The following is a 17182-nucleotide window of genomic DNA, read 5'->3' as shown; positions in this document are numbered from 1 at the left end:
TTGTTTTCTTTTTTTATAACATCTGCATTATTAACTGGTGCACCTAGTAAGTTCTTTGGTTTATCTCTTCCAGTCCCCCAACGCCACATTGAGGTATGTCAGTCTATTCCATGCCTCTGCTTTTGGTTTTATTTTGTTGGTGAATTCATTTTGTTCATTAGATTCCACAAATAAGTGAGATCATGTGATATTTGTCTTTCTCAGATTGGCTTATTTCTACTTAGCATAATATTTTCCAGGTCCATCCATGCTGTCCCAAAGGGTAAGAGATCCCTCTTTTTTACAGCTGCATAGTATTCCATAGTATCAACGTGCAATAGCTTTTTTATCCATTCATCAACTGATAGGCACTTGGGCTATTTCCAAATCTTAGCTATTTGTGATGAGTATCTGAAGGAGGTGTACAGGATGCTATGAGTGAACTATAAATTTAGCATGGAGAGGTTTGGGAAGGCTTTCCATAAGGAATTGGCACTTATGTGAGGGGAATAGGGTAAAGGAGAAGGTCAGCCAGAAGAGAAAATTACTCCAAGTCAAAGGAGAAGCACAAGAAGGCCAGTATGGGTGACAGTGGAGAAGAATGGCATAAGATGAACTGAAAAGGTAGCATGTGCCAAATCAAGGAGGGCCTTGTAAAGGTTTGCTAAGGGTTTGGACTTTATTTTAAGGGCAATGGAAAATCATCAAAGGGTTTGAGGCAGAGGGGTGGCATGTTCATCCTTGCATTTCAGAAGCTCACTTCTGGCTGCTAAGTGGAGAATAGATGGGAAGAGTAAAATTGGCTCTCAGTGTGGGGACCAGTTAGGAAATAGTTCATGTAGTCTAGGTGGGAGATGACTAGTTGTGGGAGTAGGAATGGAGAAAATTGCATAGGTTTAAACAGGAGGTAGAATTCACAGATATTAGTAATCAATTGATTGGCTATGGAAGGATGAATTCCAGACTTCTGCTTGAGCAATTTAAAAAATCCAGAAATATCATCAGTTTACGAAGAGCCCACCAGAATACTTGTCTTCCCAGTCCATTGGGCAGGAGGGCTGCAATATCCAGGGAAATCTCTTCAGGTAACCAGAGGCACACAGATAGGATGATAAGGGTGGGGAGAGGCGTCTAATTAGCTAAGGTGCACAAAGAAAATTGTGCAGTTCACACACTGTGCAGTTTGTCCCATACACAGTCTTCCTGAATCCCTGATCTAGGTCTGCAAAGCCTCCTGCTCAATGGGGAGTCAACCTGTGCCCTTTATCCATCCTTTCACTATTGTATCTCTTCTCCCTTCTGATGCTCTCCAAGGCCTAGGAGCAGACAGCCTATGAACCACCTCAGATATTGTGTGTGCCCATTACAATGTGGGTCCCAGGCAGCAAATTTATTTACTGCAAAATTATTACCTTGGTCCTATCAAGAAAAACTTGAATTAGAAACAATTCCATCCCTAGCCAGTTTGGCTAAGTGGATAGAGCATCGGCCTGGGGACTGAAAGGTCCTGGGTTCGATTCCCGGTCAGGGCACATGCCTGGGTTGCGGACTTGATCCCCAGTAGGAGTTGTACAGAATGCAGCCAATCGATGATTCTCTCTCATCATTGCTGTTTCTATCTTTCCCTCTCCCTTCCTCTCTGAAATCAATTTAAAAAAAAGAAAAAGAAACAAAGAAACAACTCCATCGAGAGAATCACCAAGAGCGCTGGCTTTATGCATCACCAGAAAGTTGGCATCCATGTTACCTACATATGGAAGAATAGAGCTTTCATCTCTATTAGCATCAAAGACACTTAATGGAGCAAAGGCAGCATTTTCTACCACTACATATAAGCATCGCTTGAATATTGTATTTTTTATTGTAGTTGATCTAATAAACTTTCTTTATTCTAGGTCAGCGGTTCTCAACCTGTGGGTCGCGACCCCTTTTGAGGGGGGGGCAAACAACCCTTTCACAGGGGTCGCCTAAGACCATCGGAAAACACATATCTAATTACATATTGTTTTTGTGATTAATCACTATGCTTTAATTATGTTCAATTTGTAACAATGAAATTGGGGGGTCACCACAACATGAGGAACAGTATTAAAGGGTCGCGGCATTAGGAAGGTTGAGAACCACTGTTCTAGGTGGTTGTTATCATTTGGAAAAATTTATAAGGAGTTAAATCTTCCTACATATTATATGGAGTGGAATTCATAAGTCAGATTCTAGGTCTGGCAAGGACTTCCTCAACACCCTTCTTCAAGTCTATTCTAATGCATTCCCAGGAAAAGCATAGAGGGTGAGAAAAGGACTAACCTCTGGGAATGCCAGTGTTTGGGGAGCCAGCAGAAGAAAAGAAGGCCAAAAAGAAAGCTGAGAAGAAACAGAGTAAGAGGAGAATCAGGAGAGAGTAATGTCATGGAAGATATCCAAGGGAGGAAAGATTTTTCAAGGAGACAAAAGTGGTCAACAGCATCAAATGCAGCAAAGATTTCCAATAAGGTTAAGACAAAAAAGTATCCTTTGAATTTTGTGGCATGGAGGTCATGGACATCCAAGATGTGATCTGTATCAGCAGAAAATGGAGGCAGAACCACAATACAAAGAGTTGAGCAAATGAAAATGAGGGAGAATAAGTAAGTGCAGAAACCCCTAAATCCTCTGTTTCTTCTAAACAGAGAAGTTTAGAAGAAAGAATAGACAATAGCTGAAAAGTGGTATGAAGTTAAATATTCTGGTTTATTTATTTATTTAGGTTATTTGTTTTTTGTTTTGTTTTTTTAATCCTTCCCTGAGGACATGCATAGAGAAAGGAAGGGGGATAGAGAGAGAAACATTGATGTGAGAGAGTAACATCAATCGATTGCTTTCCATACATGCCCCAACCATGGGTCGAACCCGCAACCCAGGTATGTGCCCTGACCAAGAATCGAACCGACAACCTTTCAGTGCACAGGACAACGCTCAACCAACTGATCCATTCTGGCTGGGCATGTCTTTTTTAAAAATATATTTGAACATGGATATATACCACAAAAGGGTACCAGTAGAGAAGATGAATTTGAAAGTAAAGAAAATAGATGGAGTGAGATGCGAGAGGCAAGGAGAGGAGGTGGGATCAAGGACTCATGAGAAGAATTGGATACCTTAACTTTGTAGACTAAAAAGATAGGGGTGTGGACAAAGGTGTAGATGGGGTAATAAACTGGGAGTCAACAAGAGGTTGAGATATTTCATGCCCAGGGATATCAATATTTTCAGTCTAGCTGAAGAAGGGAAGGTGGGTTGGATACAGAGCAACAAAAAACCTGCAAGATGAATATCCTGTCATGAACATGTTGCCTTTGTTGTTATCTGTGCAGTATCCATTTCCCTTTTTATTGGTAACAGCACCTCATTTTTCTTTTGGCACATCCCTTCCCCAGTCTAAGTCTGTGTCACACAAGTCCCACAGTCCACTTCAGTGTTGAGCTCCTAACCCATGATTGAATCAAAGTGAACAATTCCGAGATGGGCACATGATGAAATCTGAGCCGGTGAAAATCAGATCCAGGAATTTTCCTGCAAATAGAGGTGCTGGTAGAACATAAGCCTGGTGGACACCTTGCCACCAGGAACAACGAGCCTGCCTGAGAAGGAAACATAATTAAGGGAGAGAGACAGATGCCTGATAACATCACTTTAACACCTGTATTGCTTCTGCCTGAAATCACATAAGTCAATAAATTTCCTTTTTGCTTGCACACCTTGAATTGAGACTTATTACTTGCAACCAAGAGTATGATGAATACACCCCTGTACAAAGGGCTAGAAATCTAAAAACCACATTTTTCTGATTCCTTTATTGCTTTGTTACAGTTGGGTCCCACTAATGGGAACCTTCACATGAGGAAGGGAGAAGTTCTGCTTTTTGGCAGTGCCTCTGGCAACATCAGCTTCTGATGTGGCAAAAGTGAAAGCGGTCCCAGCAGCATCAGCAATACAAGTTCCAGCCACATCAGTAGCCAGTGCAGACTTGTAGATTCCAGCTCCTTAATCTTTGGATATTTCCCCACTTTTACTCCTTTAAATCAAGATTAGGGGTCGTTTCCTGGTCTGTAGGTAGCCCTGCTTTTCCTCTTACGTTTCTCCAGACCTTCTCCACAGCTTTGTAACAAATTATTCCCATTTAGTCCTTCTCTACTTAAACCATCTACAGTGATTTCTGTATTCTTCCTGAACAGTGGTTGATTCAATACACATTCCTATTTTGCATACAATCATGCATATACACACACATATACCACACACAAGACTCAGGCTTTCTCAAACCTACAAACTTAGGAAGTGGCCTAGCTGGGATTGGAGTTCAGACATCTCTGACTTTTAAAATTCTCTCTTTCTCTGATTTGAAGTTGGTTTTTGTTGTTCTTTTCTATGGATAGATTAAACAGAAGTTAAAAGGGACAGAGATTTAACAGTATTAAGAAAGTTGTTCAGATGATCAACTTTGATGTTTAAACTGAGTAGGAAAAACAATGGCTTTTCGGGAATGAAGGACTGGGAGATAATAAAGGGATGAAACGTTTCTATATTGCCTGGCCAGTGCGGCTCAGTCTTTTGAGTATTGACTTATGTACCAGGAGGTCAGGGTTTGATTCCCTGTCAGGGCACAGTTTATAGGCCCAATCCACAGTGTGGGGAGGCAAGAGGTAGCCAACCAATGATTCTCTCTCATTATTGATGTTTTTATTTCTCTCTCCCTCTCCCTTCCTCTCTGAAATTTTATATATATATATTAAAGAAACATCTCTATAAAGTCAAAGAGCAGGAGAGTCAGAATGAAGTTGTGAGGGAGACAGAAGAATAAGGATAAGAGGTGGTTATGATCACAGGTGAGATGTTGGGATTTTTTTCACGGGTAGAGCAATTGTGAATGATGATTGGGGTCAGAATTGGGCCATAATAATTGGGTGGTTGAAGTAATTGGGGACTTCAGCAATTGAGGAGACAGAGTCAGAAGGTTGGCAGATGTTGGCCATAAGAATGGTGTGGCTCCAAGGGAGGAGCCATTAACTCTGCACAGAAAGAGGAAGAGACATGGTACAAACGTGTGTCAAGTTATGCCAATGCTGATACTGCTTCCCATCCATTGGGACAGCTACTGTGTATGGAAAGGAAGAGGGCCCTGGGGCTTTCCCTGATCTTAATTAAAGCTGGAGATAAAGAGATAGAAAAGTATAGTAAAAAATGCAGAGAAACTTACTAACCATGGAGTGAATTTGAGAGGGCACCATGGAAAGCTTGGGAAGAAGAAACACAGTGTTAGCCAGTGGTTAGAGTGTCGGCTCCCACACTGAAGGGTCACAAGTTCTATTCCTGGTCAAGGGCATGTGCCTGGGTTGCTGGTTTGATCCCTGGTCTAGTTGGGGCATGTGCAAGAGGCAACCAATGATTTGTGTCTCTCACATCGATGTTTCTCTCTCTCCCTCCCTCCCTCCCTCCCTTCTACTCTCTAAAAATCAATGGAAAAAAATATCCTGGGGCCCCGCCTGGCATGGCTCAGTGGTTGAGCATCGACCTATGAACCAGAAGGTCACAGTTCAGTTCTGGGTCAGGGCACATGCCCAGGTTGCAGGCTTAATCCCTAGTATAGGGCAGGCAGGAGTCAGACCAAAGGGTCTCAGGTTCTATTCCTGGTCAAGGGCATGTGCCTGGGTTGCTGGTTTGATCCCTGGTCTAGTTGGGGCATGTGCAAGAGGCAACCAATTACTCTCTCACCTCCTCTCCCTTCCTCTCTGAAATAAATAAAAATATATTCAAAATGAATAAATAAATGTGCTCTAAAATCACCTGGACTCATGTGAAATTTAATATATCCTTAAGTGAGGATTAACTAAAAAAAGAGAGAGACAATGATGAAGGGGGTAAGGGGCCATGGAGCAGTTTAAAGGTGAGCTTCCTCTCTCTCCTTCAAACTCCTGTCCAGTCCATCAGCAAGTCCTACAGACTTATGTCTTCTCGATATTTTTAATCTGCTCACTTCTCTTTATTTCCATCACCACCCAGTGTCCAGGTCTTCATGATTTACCACCTGGACTACAGCACCAACCTCCTCAGTGGTCTCCTCACAGCCACTGTTGTCTGCTTTCACCCAGTATCCACTCTGCAGGAGTCAAAGGAATCTCATCACCCTTGTCTAAAATCCCTCACTAGGTCTCCATTGCCCCAAAGATAGACAAAATCCATGCTTCCTAGCCTGACATGGAACACACACACACACACACACACACACACACACACACCCATGAGCTGAGAAGCCCCTGCCTCCTTTTCCAGCCTCAGATCCCACCAGCCCTTCATTTATCCCTAGTTGTGGCTACCTCTTCTCCCCTGGTTTTTCTTTGCTTGTGTTGCCTCCTCTACTTGTACCGCTCCCTGGCATGGTAGAATTTATATTTGCTAAAGGAATTACATTCTACTCATCTTTTACATTTCAGCTCAGGTGTTATGTCATATATGAGGCCTTTCCTAACCCACTCTCCATCCCAGGTATTGCTGGCTCTGCTTTCCTTTGTGTACATAGAATTCTACCTTAATGTCTCGCTCACGTATTGCATTTATCTGAAGTCCCCTCCTGAGTGTGACAGAGTGGCAGATTCTGGAAGGTAGGCATTGTCCAATTCATCTTGTTACTCTATTACCTGACACAGTGCTCTGCACGTGGGAGGTGTTAACGGAGTGGATGAGAGAAGCATGAATTGAGCCTTTTGTGGGGGTTCCTTGGAGACAAGCTAGAGGCTTCCTTGTAACAAAGCAGGTGGGAGAAGAGAAGAAAGAAGAGACCTGGTGCTCCCCCTTATGAGGAGGAAGTTAACCTTGTGTGCCAGAGTTGCTGAGACTGTGGCCTTATCCTCACCTCTTAGACTGAAGGAGGAGAACCATCTAGGCACTGTCAGGGATGAAGGGGAAAGCTCAAGATACTTCTTGGCAGTAGACTCCACAACCCTGGTGCCTGGCCTCTAACTTCTGTTCCTAGCCTCAGCCAACCTCAAGTCCTGGGTGGAACCTCCGAGACCTAGTTTTATCCCCGGCTGCCCCCCTCCCCGCTCATCAAGGCTGGTGAAACACCCTTAGGCAGTTCTCCTGAACCAGAGGAGCCTGGTGCCTATCAGGAGCCACTCTATGGCATGGCCTCCCAGTGCAAAGCCCAGTGTGTCAGTGGTCCTTGTCGGGGTACCATTCTACCCACAAGTAAGGGCTACAGGTCAGGAGGGGCTAACTGCAAACCAGATGAGGCCATGGACCAGAGTTTGGGTCTACTTCCAGGGCCCCTTCCTGACAGAATCCAAGGGATGGGTTTGAGTCCATATTCTTTGCCACTGGGAGATAAGTAGTATTATACCCATTTTATGGATGAGGTCATTGAGGCTAGGATACGAAAAGTCAGAGAAAGGGTCCCCTGCTAGAGTCTGAGGTTATTTTTTGAGCCTAAAACAAACGAAATAACATCTGCTGGCTTGAAAAGGTAGAGGAGGAAAAAGGGTCTTACCTGAGATCCAGTTGTCTGTGGTCCAGACCCACTCCCCAGTCAAATGGTTGTCAGTAAGTTTGGAAAGTAAAGTCTTGGCCCATTTATGATCAGAAAAGAATCAACAACTGTACCCTTTACCAACACTGCACCAATTAGGCCCGCATTCATGGAGGGTAAAGGGTAGCCAGCAGGACCACTCAGTGTTCTACAGATGTGTTCATGGTGCCAGGTCCCTGAATGGTTCCACCTCCCCTCTCCCCAGCTTGCCTCTGACACACATCTGGCCTCTTCCTGTTTCCCCACCTCAACTTCCTTTTGTTATACCTAACTCATGGCAACCAAAGCCTCGTTTTCTGGTGGAGTGCTACCTGAACCACCTGAAACCACAGTTTGAGGGCTCAAATGGAAGCCTTGAGCCAATCCATTTGGCACATGAATATCTGCCCCTGGCCCTATCTTCCTGATGCCTTTCCTGTGGTCAGTTATTAGTAGGCTGGGTCAGAGTCCCTGCTCTGCCTCTTACCAGTTCCTTTTCCTACTTGTGGTTCTGTTTCCTTCTATGTGTAATAGTCCAGAAGAAGCTAGTTAGGATCATCTGAGCAGAAATGAGGTTTTTCCCTCAGCCCTCCCCTTCCTTGCCTCCCACAGCCTCATTTAAGCTAGAAATCCTCAAAAGAAATGTTACCACCTCTCAATTTAAAGAAGGAAATGAGATTGTTCCATAACCAGGGCCCCTTGATTCAAGCCAAGAAGTCCTCTGGTTTTATTGTAAAGAAAATGGGGAAAAGGGTCTGGGACAGATTCACATCAGAAGCCCTGTCAGTGACTGCAGCCCAGGAGGCTGTTCATTCTCAGGGGTTGGGGAAGGGCTTTGGCTGCACTCAGTTCCTCCACATTGCTGTAGCAGTACAAATTGGGGCCATGGATGAGGTACAAGCCGGAGCCATTGGCAGAACATGAGTTGGGGCCAAGGGACTTTTCCATGCACAGGGCCCCATCAACCTTCTCATGGGGCCAAGAAAGCTCTGTCCATGTCGCTTGAGCTCCTAACTTCATGTCCAGCCACCACAGCTGTCGTCCTGTGAAGAAGGCACCAGATATAACATGGCTTCCACATCATGGAAATCCTAACCTAACCCTTCTCAGGCCCTGATGGTGATCCATGCTATGGAGAAGTAGTAGAACAAGCCACCCCTTAGCACCCAGATGCATCCTCACCTGCCATGATGTGGAGTCGAGAAGACCCAGGACAGATAAAGGCTGCATCCACAGCCGAAAGGCTGGTCTCAGAAGGGCTCCCTAATTCCTTCTCCAGCCGTTTTGGATATCCATCTACTAGGGTATAGCCTCCCTTTGTCAGGAAGATATATATCTGAGTGCCCTGGAGGATAAGAGATGTTAATCAGCATAGAGCTGGATATTCTCCCAGTCTTTTCCTCAAGCCTCTCTCCCTCCTAACACATACCTGGATCAGATAGAGTTTATCATCCCAGGAAAAGGCAGCATCCACTGTTGAAGGACCCTTGGGCCACTGATGGACAATGGGCCAGCTATGCCACCCATCCTTGCTGCTGTCCAAACGCCAGTAGTTGGACCCTGTGGAGTATCAAAGGCACCTGTAGTGCTGGTGGTAAAAGGCCAGGAAGAGAAGAGGCAAGTGACAGATGTAAGGGTGAGTCCTGAGAGGAAGGAGAGAATGCATCCAGAGGCCAAGAGGAAAGAAGACACATAAGAGGAAGTAGAGAAGGACTTGGCAAAGTTGGGCATTGTGGCCTGATTGGAACTGGAGTCAGCAGGGGCCTGACAGAAGGGCAAGAATAAAGAACAGTGGCCAAGTTGCCCGGTAAGGCCAATGTCATGGGGTTTGTTGGGGGCTTCCTACTAATCTCAGATGTCCATGTGCAGAGATGTTATAGACAAGGAGAGAGTGACCAGAAGTTAAAAGGGAAGCACCACAGCAAGCTTCCAAGCTCCCATGGAGTGTTGTACCCTGGCTCTATTCTATAATTTCAGGGGGAGGGTGGCAGGAGAGTGAGGGAGTAGCCAGAGCAGCTCTTTAATTTTCTTCTCTCCTTTCCATGGCAACTTACTAAATGACTCGTCTAAGCTCTCGTTTACCTTTACTTTCTCAACCTACTTCACTTAACACTTCTGTTTCCCTCCTCTATTGAAATTGTTCAAGGGCGCCAGTATCCTCCAACTTGCCAAATCTACTGGTCCATGGTTCATTCTCTGCCTTCCTCTTACTCTATCTCTCAGCAACATTTGACTGCTGACAACTCCCTTCTTTAAATGTCTTTTTTTTTTATCTTGACTCCTTTGATACCAGACTCTCCCAAGTTCCTCTTGTCTTGTTGACTGTTCTTCTCTTCAGCTACATACCGATGACGTTCAATCTGTTCTCTACAATTCTATAGGACTATCCTTTGAATGTTAGGCTCAAGCATAACTGCCTACTTGACCTGTCCTTTTGGGGCCACTAGGCACCAAAAACCCAATATGTCTCAACTGATTGCTGCTTTCACCACACACACACACACACACACACACACACACACACACACACACTTATTCCTTTCCTAATCTTTCCTAATTCTAAAAAAGGAACCATTAATCACCTAGCTACCTAGTCCCAAAAAACTGTCATTCTTTTAAATAAATTTTTAAATCCTCACCTGTGGATATACTTTTCCTTGATTTAGAGAGAGAGAGAGAGAGAGAGAGAGAGAGAGAAACATGGATGAGTTGCCTCCCATACATGTCCTAACCAGAGATGGAAAGTGAAACCTAGGGGAACATACCTAATACTGAAGTATAGTAACCTCCATCTTGGGTAAAAACTGCTGTTTAAAATTTTAACCCTGCTACTCTGTAAACATTTGCTTGCTTAAATAATAGGGAAAATAAGACTACTCCCCATGCAAGAGAGGCCATAAAATATGCCCCAGACAGAGCTGTCAGTACTGGCGTCAGGCCAGGCCAGGCCTTGAGATATGGTCTCACAGCCCTGTCCCAGCAAACAGGACTTTTTCTCAGAAGTTCCGGAAGTCTCATTCCAAATTTGGAAAACAAAGAGCTGAAAAACATATAAATTGAAAAGACTTGCACCATATGGGACCCCAGAATTTGAGAAGCAAGAGTTCCTCTGCACCCGTTAGCGCTGGCGAAAATGAACAAGACTCCAAGTAAATTTGGCTTATTGATTAAGGCATCTTCTGATTTACAATATAACAATACTGTACTTTTGATTTAGGAGTTCAGCTGCATTCTATTCACAGCCACATGGCCTTAAGGTTCTATGGTCTCTCTACATTTCTGTGTGGTCCCTGTGACCCTGTTTTCTCTCTATCTCTCTCTCTTCCTGTGTGTGTGTGTGTGTGTGTGTGTGTGTGTGTGTGTGTGTGTCCTCCCAGTGGTCCCATGCACTCACCATAGCTGCATGGTTTCCTGATATTTAAGTGTTTTGACTCTGGCATATATTCTCAGTATAGGTCTATATTTTTCACTGCAGGTGTGTGTTTCATCATGGATGTATGTTCTGATTACAGCCTGCATTCCTGTTGTGGGGATATGATCTTGTGACTGTGTATTTTTAATTATAGCTTGGTAGTTATATATGATCATACTAGAGGCCCAGTGCATGAGATTCATACACTGGAGGGGGGTCCCTCAGCCCGGCCTACACCCACTCGCAGTCTGGGACCCCTCAGGGGATGTTCGCCTACCAGCTTAGGCCTGATTGCCCCAGGATAGGACCTAAGCCACCAGTCAGACATCCCTCTCACAGTCCGGGGCTCTCACAGTCCAGGACCCCTCGGTCCTTACTGCCCGCCTGCAGCGGAGGCGGGAACAGCTCCCACCACTGCCGCTGTGCTCACCAGCCGTGAGCCTGGCTTCTGGCTGAGCAGCACTCCCCCTGTGGGAACGCACTGACCACCAGGGGGCAGCTCCTGTGTTGAACGTCTGACCCCGGTGGTCAGTGTGCATCACAGCAGCAACTGGTTGTTCCACCGTTTGGTCAATTTGCATATTAGCCTTTTATTATATAGGATTTGTTGTCCAGGGGTTAGGAGCAAAAAAGGATTTTCACTACTCCATGTTCTCACCTCTATTTTACGTTTGTATCTGATCATACATGTGTTTTGAGCTGTGTAATGTGGTTGTTTACGCTTTCTCTTGGAATTGTTCTTGAGTGTGGATTAACACCTGTCACTACCTGCCGACTAACCCAAGAGCATCTCAAGTTATCATTAGATGGCTTTTACCAATTAATGCTGTTGGTCTGAAGAGAGGTTTCTCCACTGGTCACTCAGAGAGGAAACCTCCTTGGGCTAGTGAAGCTATCTCTAAAGGTCTGAGGGACCCAACAGTTCTTGGATAGTTTTTTAGTACTGGAACATCTCATACCCTGGTAATGCTGTTCCCAGAAGCCTGGACAGGAGCTTCTGGGAACCTGGAAAAAGACTGAGCTTCTAAAGATAAGCTCAGGGGGCACCAGAGGACCCAGCAAGACATGCAAGGGCAAAGGTAATATAAGGAGTCAAAGGGACCCAGAGAGGTCAGGAGAGGTCACCAGCCTAGGAGTAGATGGTACTGGGTGGCAGAAGTTAGAGGCCTGGGCAATGAGGGGCAAGTTGAACAATATACATCAGAGTAGAAGGGGAATGAAAAAAGATATGCTAAGGATGGAAGCCGAGGGACAAAGTAAAGGACATAGTGATGAAAATGAAGGAAATGTATCAGAGATGTAGACACGTGAAAGAAGTGAGAGATGCAGAGGGAAGAGATGGGGGACTTAGGGATTTCTCTTACCACTGAAGGCATAGATGGCACCATGGTTGTCAGACAGCAGTGCAGACAAGACTACATCTGGGTTACAGCGTACCTCCTTATAGCCATGGTGGGTCCCATTTCCATGGCTGGTCCTGTTCCTGTGTCCATGGCCTTGAAGGAAAAAATAGGCAAGGGGAAACAAAGACAGAGGTCAGAGGTCATGATGAAATCTGAGGTGGAAGAGATCATTGGGGTTAATGGGGTATAGGCTTCCACCAGCCAAGGACAACTGGGAAGAGCCAGAATAGAAATGGGGCTAGGGCAAGGGCCAAGGTCTTACAACACAGAGGTAAGGTGGGAGCTGGGCATATGGATAGATTCCAGTGAGTCCCAAGGGCTGCAGCTTTCTCACCTCTGCCAGGGCAGGGCATGAAGTAGTCTCGGACATCCAGAGGGTACTTAGGAAGCACCTCTCCCGTGACAGGGTTGAAGCGTAGGAATTGGTTGCCCCGGAAGCAGAAGTAGCGGCCAATCCATCGAATGGCAGAGGAGCAATTCCAAACAGCTGGCCAGTCACGTTCCTTTACGGTTTTTGTAGCCAAGTCGAAGAACCACGTGTGGTTACCTTTGTTCAATCAATCAACAAGCATTCGGTGAGGCCAGCCTGCCCCTTCCTTTATGCTTGTACTGGGTTCCAGGGTGGACCAGACATGGTCCTGGCTACATGAAGCTGATAGCCCAGCAGGGAAACAGTTGAAGAGAGTGATCATACGGTAAAATTGCACAGCAAAGTGCACATGATCAGCTCAGCAAGGGCAGTGGGAAGAGTCAGGCGAAAATTCCCAGAGAAGGTGACACTTAAACTAAAATCTGATGCAGGAGTTATAAAGCAGACAGGAGGAGGAGACAGAACTCCGGATAGAGGAAAGCATGAAGGAAATTGGATGTACAGGGAGCAGCATGGAGCTCCTGGAGCTTCATATTCAAGGTCAGGGTATGATGAGAGTCAAGGCTGGAGGGTCAATAGGGACTTGGTCATGGAGAACCTTGTATGTAAGACTAAGGAACATAGATTGTCCTAAGGGTCATGGGGAACAATGAGGAATTTTTAGTAGAATTATACCCAGTTACCTTCCCTAGGATAACTTCCTCTACTTCCCCTACTTGACCTTTAGATCCTAACTGACCTATTTCATTTCTTCCTTGGGGAGCCATATAGTGAATCCGCCACCACCACTGTTCCTACCACTACCTCTGTCACCACCGACCCACCATTGCTCCAGCCTCTCTCATTCTGGACTGACCTTGGAAGAAGAGGATGCCCTCACTGTTGCATTCTCCACGGTGACATTCCACAGCTGCGTCCACTGGGGATGGGATTCCAGGAAACTCATCTTTGAGCAACTTTGGGTATTCCTCCTCTTTCTCCTTAGGAGGGTACACCCAGACTTTGTCCCCCTGCATACAAAAGCACTGTGTTTTGAACTATGCTCCCCACATACTGCCATCCTGCATTTACACACGGCCTCTTTGATCTGTTGTACTTACACAATATCCTCCTGCAGCCCCACACACTCCCAGTCCATCTGTAGATGGACTGTCCCCATACCCATCACTATTACTATAACACACACATCTGGCTTTGTACAACAGACACTCCCATGGCACACTTACTTGCAACACCATTAGTGCTAGAAAACATCCAAAAATAGTGATCCTGTAATCACTCATCTATGGATACATGCATTTGTTCATTTATTTATTCATTCATTGATTAATTCAAGAATGACCACAGATACAGGGGGTAAAGGCATGACAAGGCTCTGTCTCTGCCTTCAAGGAGTTCCCTGTGCAAATACAGAAAAGATCCACCATCCCAGCCATGCAGCCACCAAGGTGGATGTGAAGTGCACTGGGAATATAGGGAGAATGCCTGATCTACCTAGAGAATTCCTAGAAAACTTCACAGAGGAGTACACATTCGGGCCAAGAATTTAAAACCAAGCAGGAATTTTCCAGGTAGACAAGTGTGGAAAGAGTATCCCCAGCAGAGGGAGCAGCACATACAGAGCATGCTCAGAGAAATACATGTAGCGTCATGAGTCTGGTGCAGTGAGTGTGGCAGGGATGGGAGATAAACCTGAAAAAATAACCAAGGGGCAGATCCGGAGACCCACATGCACCTGGCTTGTAGGAGCCTGGCTTGCAGGAGCCGGCATTTCATTTACTGAAATGGGGAACACAGGAGGAGGGGTTCCTGTGAGTATAAGAAAGATACTAAGTTCAGTTCGGGCGATGCACCTATGGAACATCTAAGTCGAAGGTGTGTGCCATGAAATTGGAAAGGCATGCCTGGAGCTCCAGGGAGAACTCCAGATCTGGCGTCCACAAGAGTCCTCAAAGCCATGGCATTAGTATACATCACCAAGGGAGGGTGTATGGAAGAGTTGGGATGGATCTCCGAGGACCATTTGAGGACTGGCTAAGGATAAGAAGCCTGAGAAAGAGCAGGAAAAGAAGCAGGAGGGAAAACAAAGCTGCCAGTGAGGCCCACCCCAACTTCACAGCACCTTTGTGCAAGTGAGGAGAAGATACCCTTTCCTCTGAGCAGACATCTTGGTCCAGGGCACATGACTTAGTGAACACAGTAGGCTGGATTTCATCCGTCACTCACCCCCTGGGTTTCATCCGCCATGCCATTGTGTTGTATAACAACCTAGCCACCCTATGAAGAGGACCAGATGCAGGGTCACAGAAGCCAAGCAAAGAAATTTCCATGAAGGAAAGGATGGCCAAGAGTGTGAGGAGTGGCAGAGAGGTCTGGACGGAGATCAAAACTGAAAAATAGCCTTGGATACAGTGCCTTCCAAGCTCACATGCACACACTGCCTTAGCCTGAGCTTTTTCAGGAAGGGAAGGCACAGGGGGAGGAAACCTGGAACTTATTGGTAAGGGCTGTATGCCAGGGCCACTTGGGGAGAGTCTCTCATGTAGATTCCAGCACTTCCTGGCCCAACCCTGACCTTGACCCAGCAATACCTTGATCACAAAGACACTGTCTTGACTAAGGCGAAAGGCGGCATCCACGGAGCTGGTCTTCCACTTCTCTGAAATCAACTCCCGGCCCCAGTGGTGAGCTGTCCACATGTACTCCCCTGAAAAATGCACTCACTGAGAGACCAAGAACAAAGTTTTGGTCTACTGAGATAGTTACAGAGAACTGTGGGCGATATTCTCAGGCAATTCCCAAGATCTCTCCCACAGGTGGATACACCCTTGGTGAAGGGGGCCAAGTCTGAGGTCTCAAATGCCCCAGCCCCAGCCTCTCCTACCTTTAAAAAATAGCATGGTTCCATTTTCACTCAGAGTAGTAGCATCAAAGCTCCAGCCATCTGAGCAGAGTTCTGAGGTAGAGGTAGGAAAATGACAAAGTAAAAGACCAGTCAGATGATAAAATGCAGAGACACAGATAGACACACTCAGGGAGTCGGGGCCTCACCAAGCATGTCTGAGGCCAGCTGGTTCCTATTCCCACCTTCAGCTCCACTCCCAGAGGAACTAGTCCTAGAGAGAAGGCAGAAAGAGGTATTTCTTAGCTCCTGACCCCAAACTTGCCCAGGCCTAAAACCTGGCTCTGTCCAGCTCTAGCCCAGACCCCAGTCCTCCTTCCCCAGCATCAGCTTTACTCACGAAGTGACAGGGTGGGCAATGGCCAGAGACCAGCACAGGCCCAATAGCCCCAGGGCCACTAGTGTTCCCAGTGCACGAGCCATGCTGAGCTGGAGAGGCCACAGGACAGCTCTCGTCACCTGGCTGAACCCCCTTTATAGAGATGGCAACAGCACCGCCCCACCTCCAAGCCTGCTGGGAATGAGCTGTCTCTAAGGTTTAGGCCAATATTGGCTGATTACATCAGTGTAAATAAGGTCAGGGTCCGGACAGAAATCTGAGTCCAAGACTAACTCTTCCCGGCAGGAGGCCCCATCCCCCTTCAATGACTTTTTTTTTAAATATATTTTCATGAAATAATGTGCTTTAATGGATTAATGGCCTCTCAGCTGAAAATGGAGGTCTGAAATAGTGTGTTAAGGGCTAAAATTTGATCACACAGCCTCTGTAAGTCCTAATGTCTCTAGGATTTCACATAACTTTTCCAACTTTGTACATTCTAGAGGTACTGACATTTCTTTACATTTATAATATACTAGTGACCTGGTGCACGGATTCATGCACATTGAAAGGAAATTAATTAGAAGGTGGCCAGTGGGGTGGGACTGGGCAAGATGGGTCAGACACGCCCTGGAGCCAACCTCCCTTAGTCCTTCCCTGGTGACTGCGGAGTGATGAGGGTCCCTCTAGCAGGTGAGGTCCCTCAGCTGGGTCTTCAGGGATCAGGCTGAAACCAGCCCTCCAACATCTCCCAAGGGGTCCTGAAGTGCGAGAGAGCACTCTGCAAAGTTGCTGTCATACAGGGTGTGGAACACAAACGCGAGCGTGCAGTAAACGAGATTCAGGGCCAACAGTGCCCCAGCAACAACATAACCCACGGCCCAAGGTGGAATCACATGGCCCCTTGAGGAATCGGGGCTCCCTCCTCTCTGGTTTTGGGGTGTGTCACCAGAGAACCAGCCTTGTCAAGTCACTGCAGCTCAGCAGCTCCTGCATTGAGCGTCTGCCCCCTGGTGGTCAGTGCACATCATAGCAATCAGTCATTCCACCAGTCGTTTCGCCATTTGGTCAATTTACATATTAGGCTTTTAGTATATAGGATTACAGCAACAAATCTCAAGGAATTTAAACTGAAATTGTAAGTAGATAAAAACAGAGTGCAAGGTATGGGACTCTGATGATTCAGAGGAGGGAAAAGTTCACTTACACCTGGTGATATCTGTAAAAGTTATAGGCTACATGAAAAAATTAGTAAATGCA

The 17182-nt window shown here is 46.0% G+C and overlaps 1 protein-coding gene and 1 long non-coding RNA gene across 2 annotated transcripts; both read right to left on the bottom strand.

The window, feature by feature from the left end:
- Positions 1-963: 963 nt before the first annotated feature.
- LOC102766271 lies at positions 964-5318 on the bottom strand. The gene is made up of 3 exons (XR_435985.1): positions 5217-5318; positions 1679-1726; positions 964-1118 (listed from the first exon to the last, which is right to left on the bottom strand). It is a non-coding gene; the product is annotated as an uncharacterized LOC102766271 (long non-coding RNA).
- A 2876-nt stretch (positions 5319-8194) lies between these two features.
- Positions 8195-16065, bottom strand: HPX (hemopexin). Its single transcript, XM_006770044.2, has 10 exons — positions 15944-16065; positions 15753-15817; positions 15586-15657; positions 15293-15408; positions 13558-13711; positions 12666-12878; positions 12293-12424; positions 8946-9076; positions 8699-8861; positions 8195-8559 (listed from the first exon to the last, which is right to left on the bottom strand). Exons 1-10 carry the CDS (start codon positions 16024-16026, stop codon positions 8300-8302), a joined length of 1389 nt encoding a protein of 462 aa, XP_006770107.1. The 5' UTR covers positions 16027-16065; the 3' UTR covers positions 8195-8299.
- Positions 16066-17182: the final 1117 nt, after the last annotated feature.

The sequence above is a fragment of the Myotis davidii genome, unplaced genomic scaffold (assembly GCF_000327345.1).
Source record: "Myotis davidii unplaced genomic scaffold, ASM32734v1 scaffold484, whole genome shotgun sequence".
NCBI lineage: Eukaryota > Metazoa > Chordata > Mammalia > Chiroptera > Vespertilionidae > Myotis > Myotis davidii.
This window is presented reverse-complemented; position numbering and strand designations above follow the sequence as displayed.

Excerpts from the sequence above, each read along its gene's own strand:
- HPX (XM_006770044.2), bottom strand. The coding sequence starts at position 16,026 with ATGGCTCGTGCACTGGGAACACTAGTGGCCCTGGGGCTATTGGGCCTG. Across the intron at positions 13,712-15,292 it reads ACAGTGTCTTTGTGATCAAG|GGGGACAAAGTCTGGGTGTA; the intron begins GTATTGCTGGGT and ends TTTTGTATGCAG. Across the intron at positions 12,879-13,557 it reads GGGCATCCTCTTCTTCCAAG|GTAACCACACGTGGTTCTTC; the intron begins GTCAGTCCAGAA and ends GATTGAACAAAG.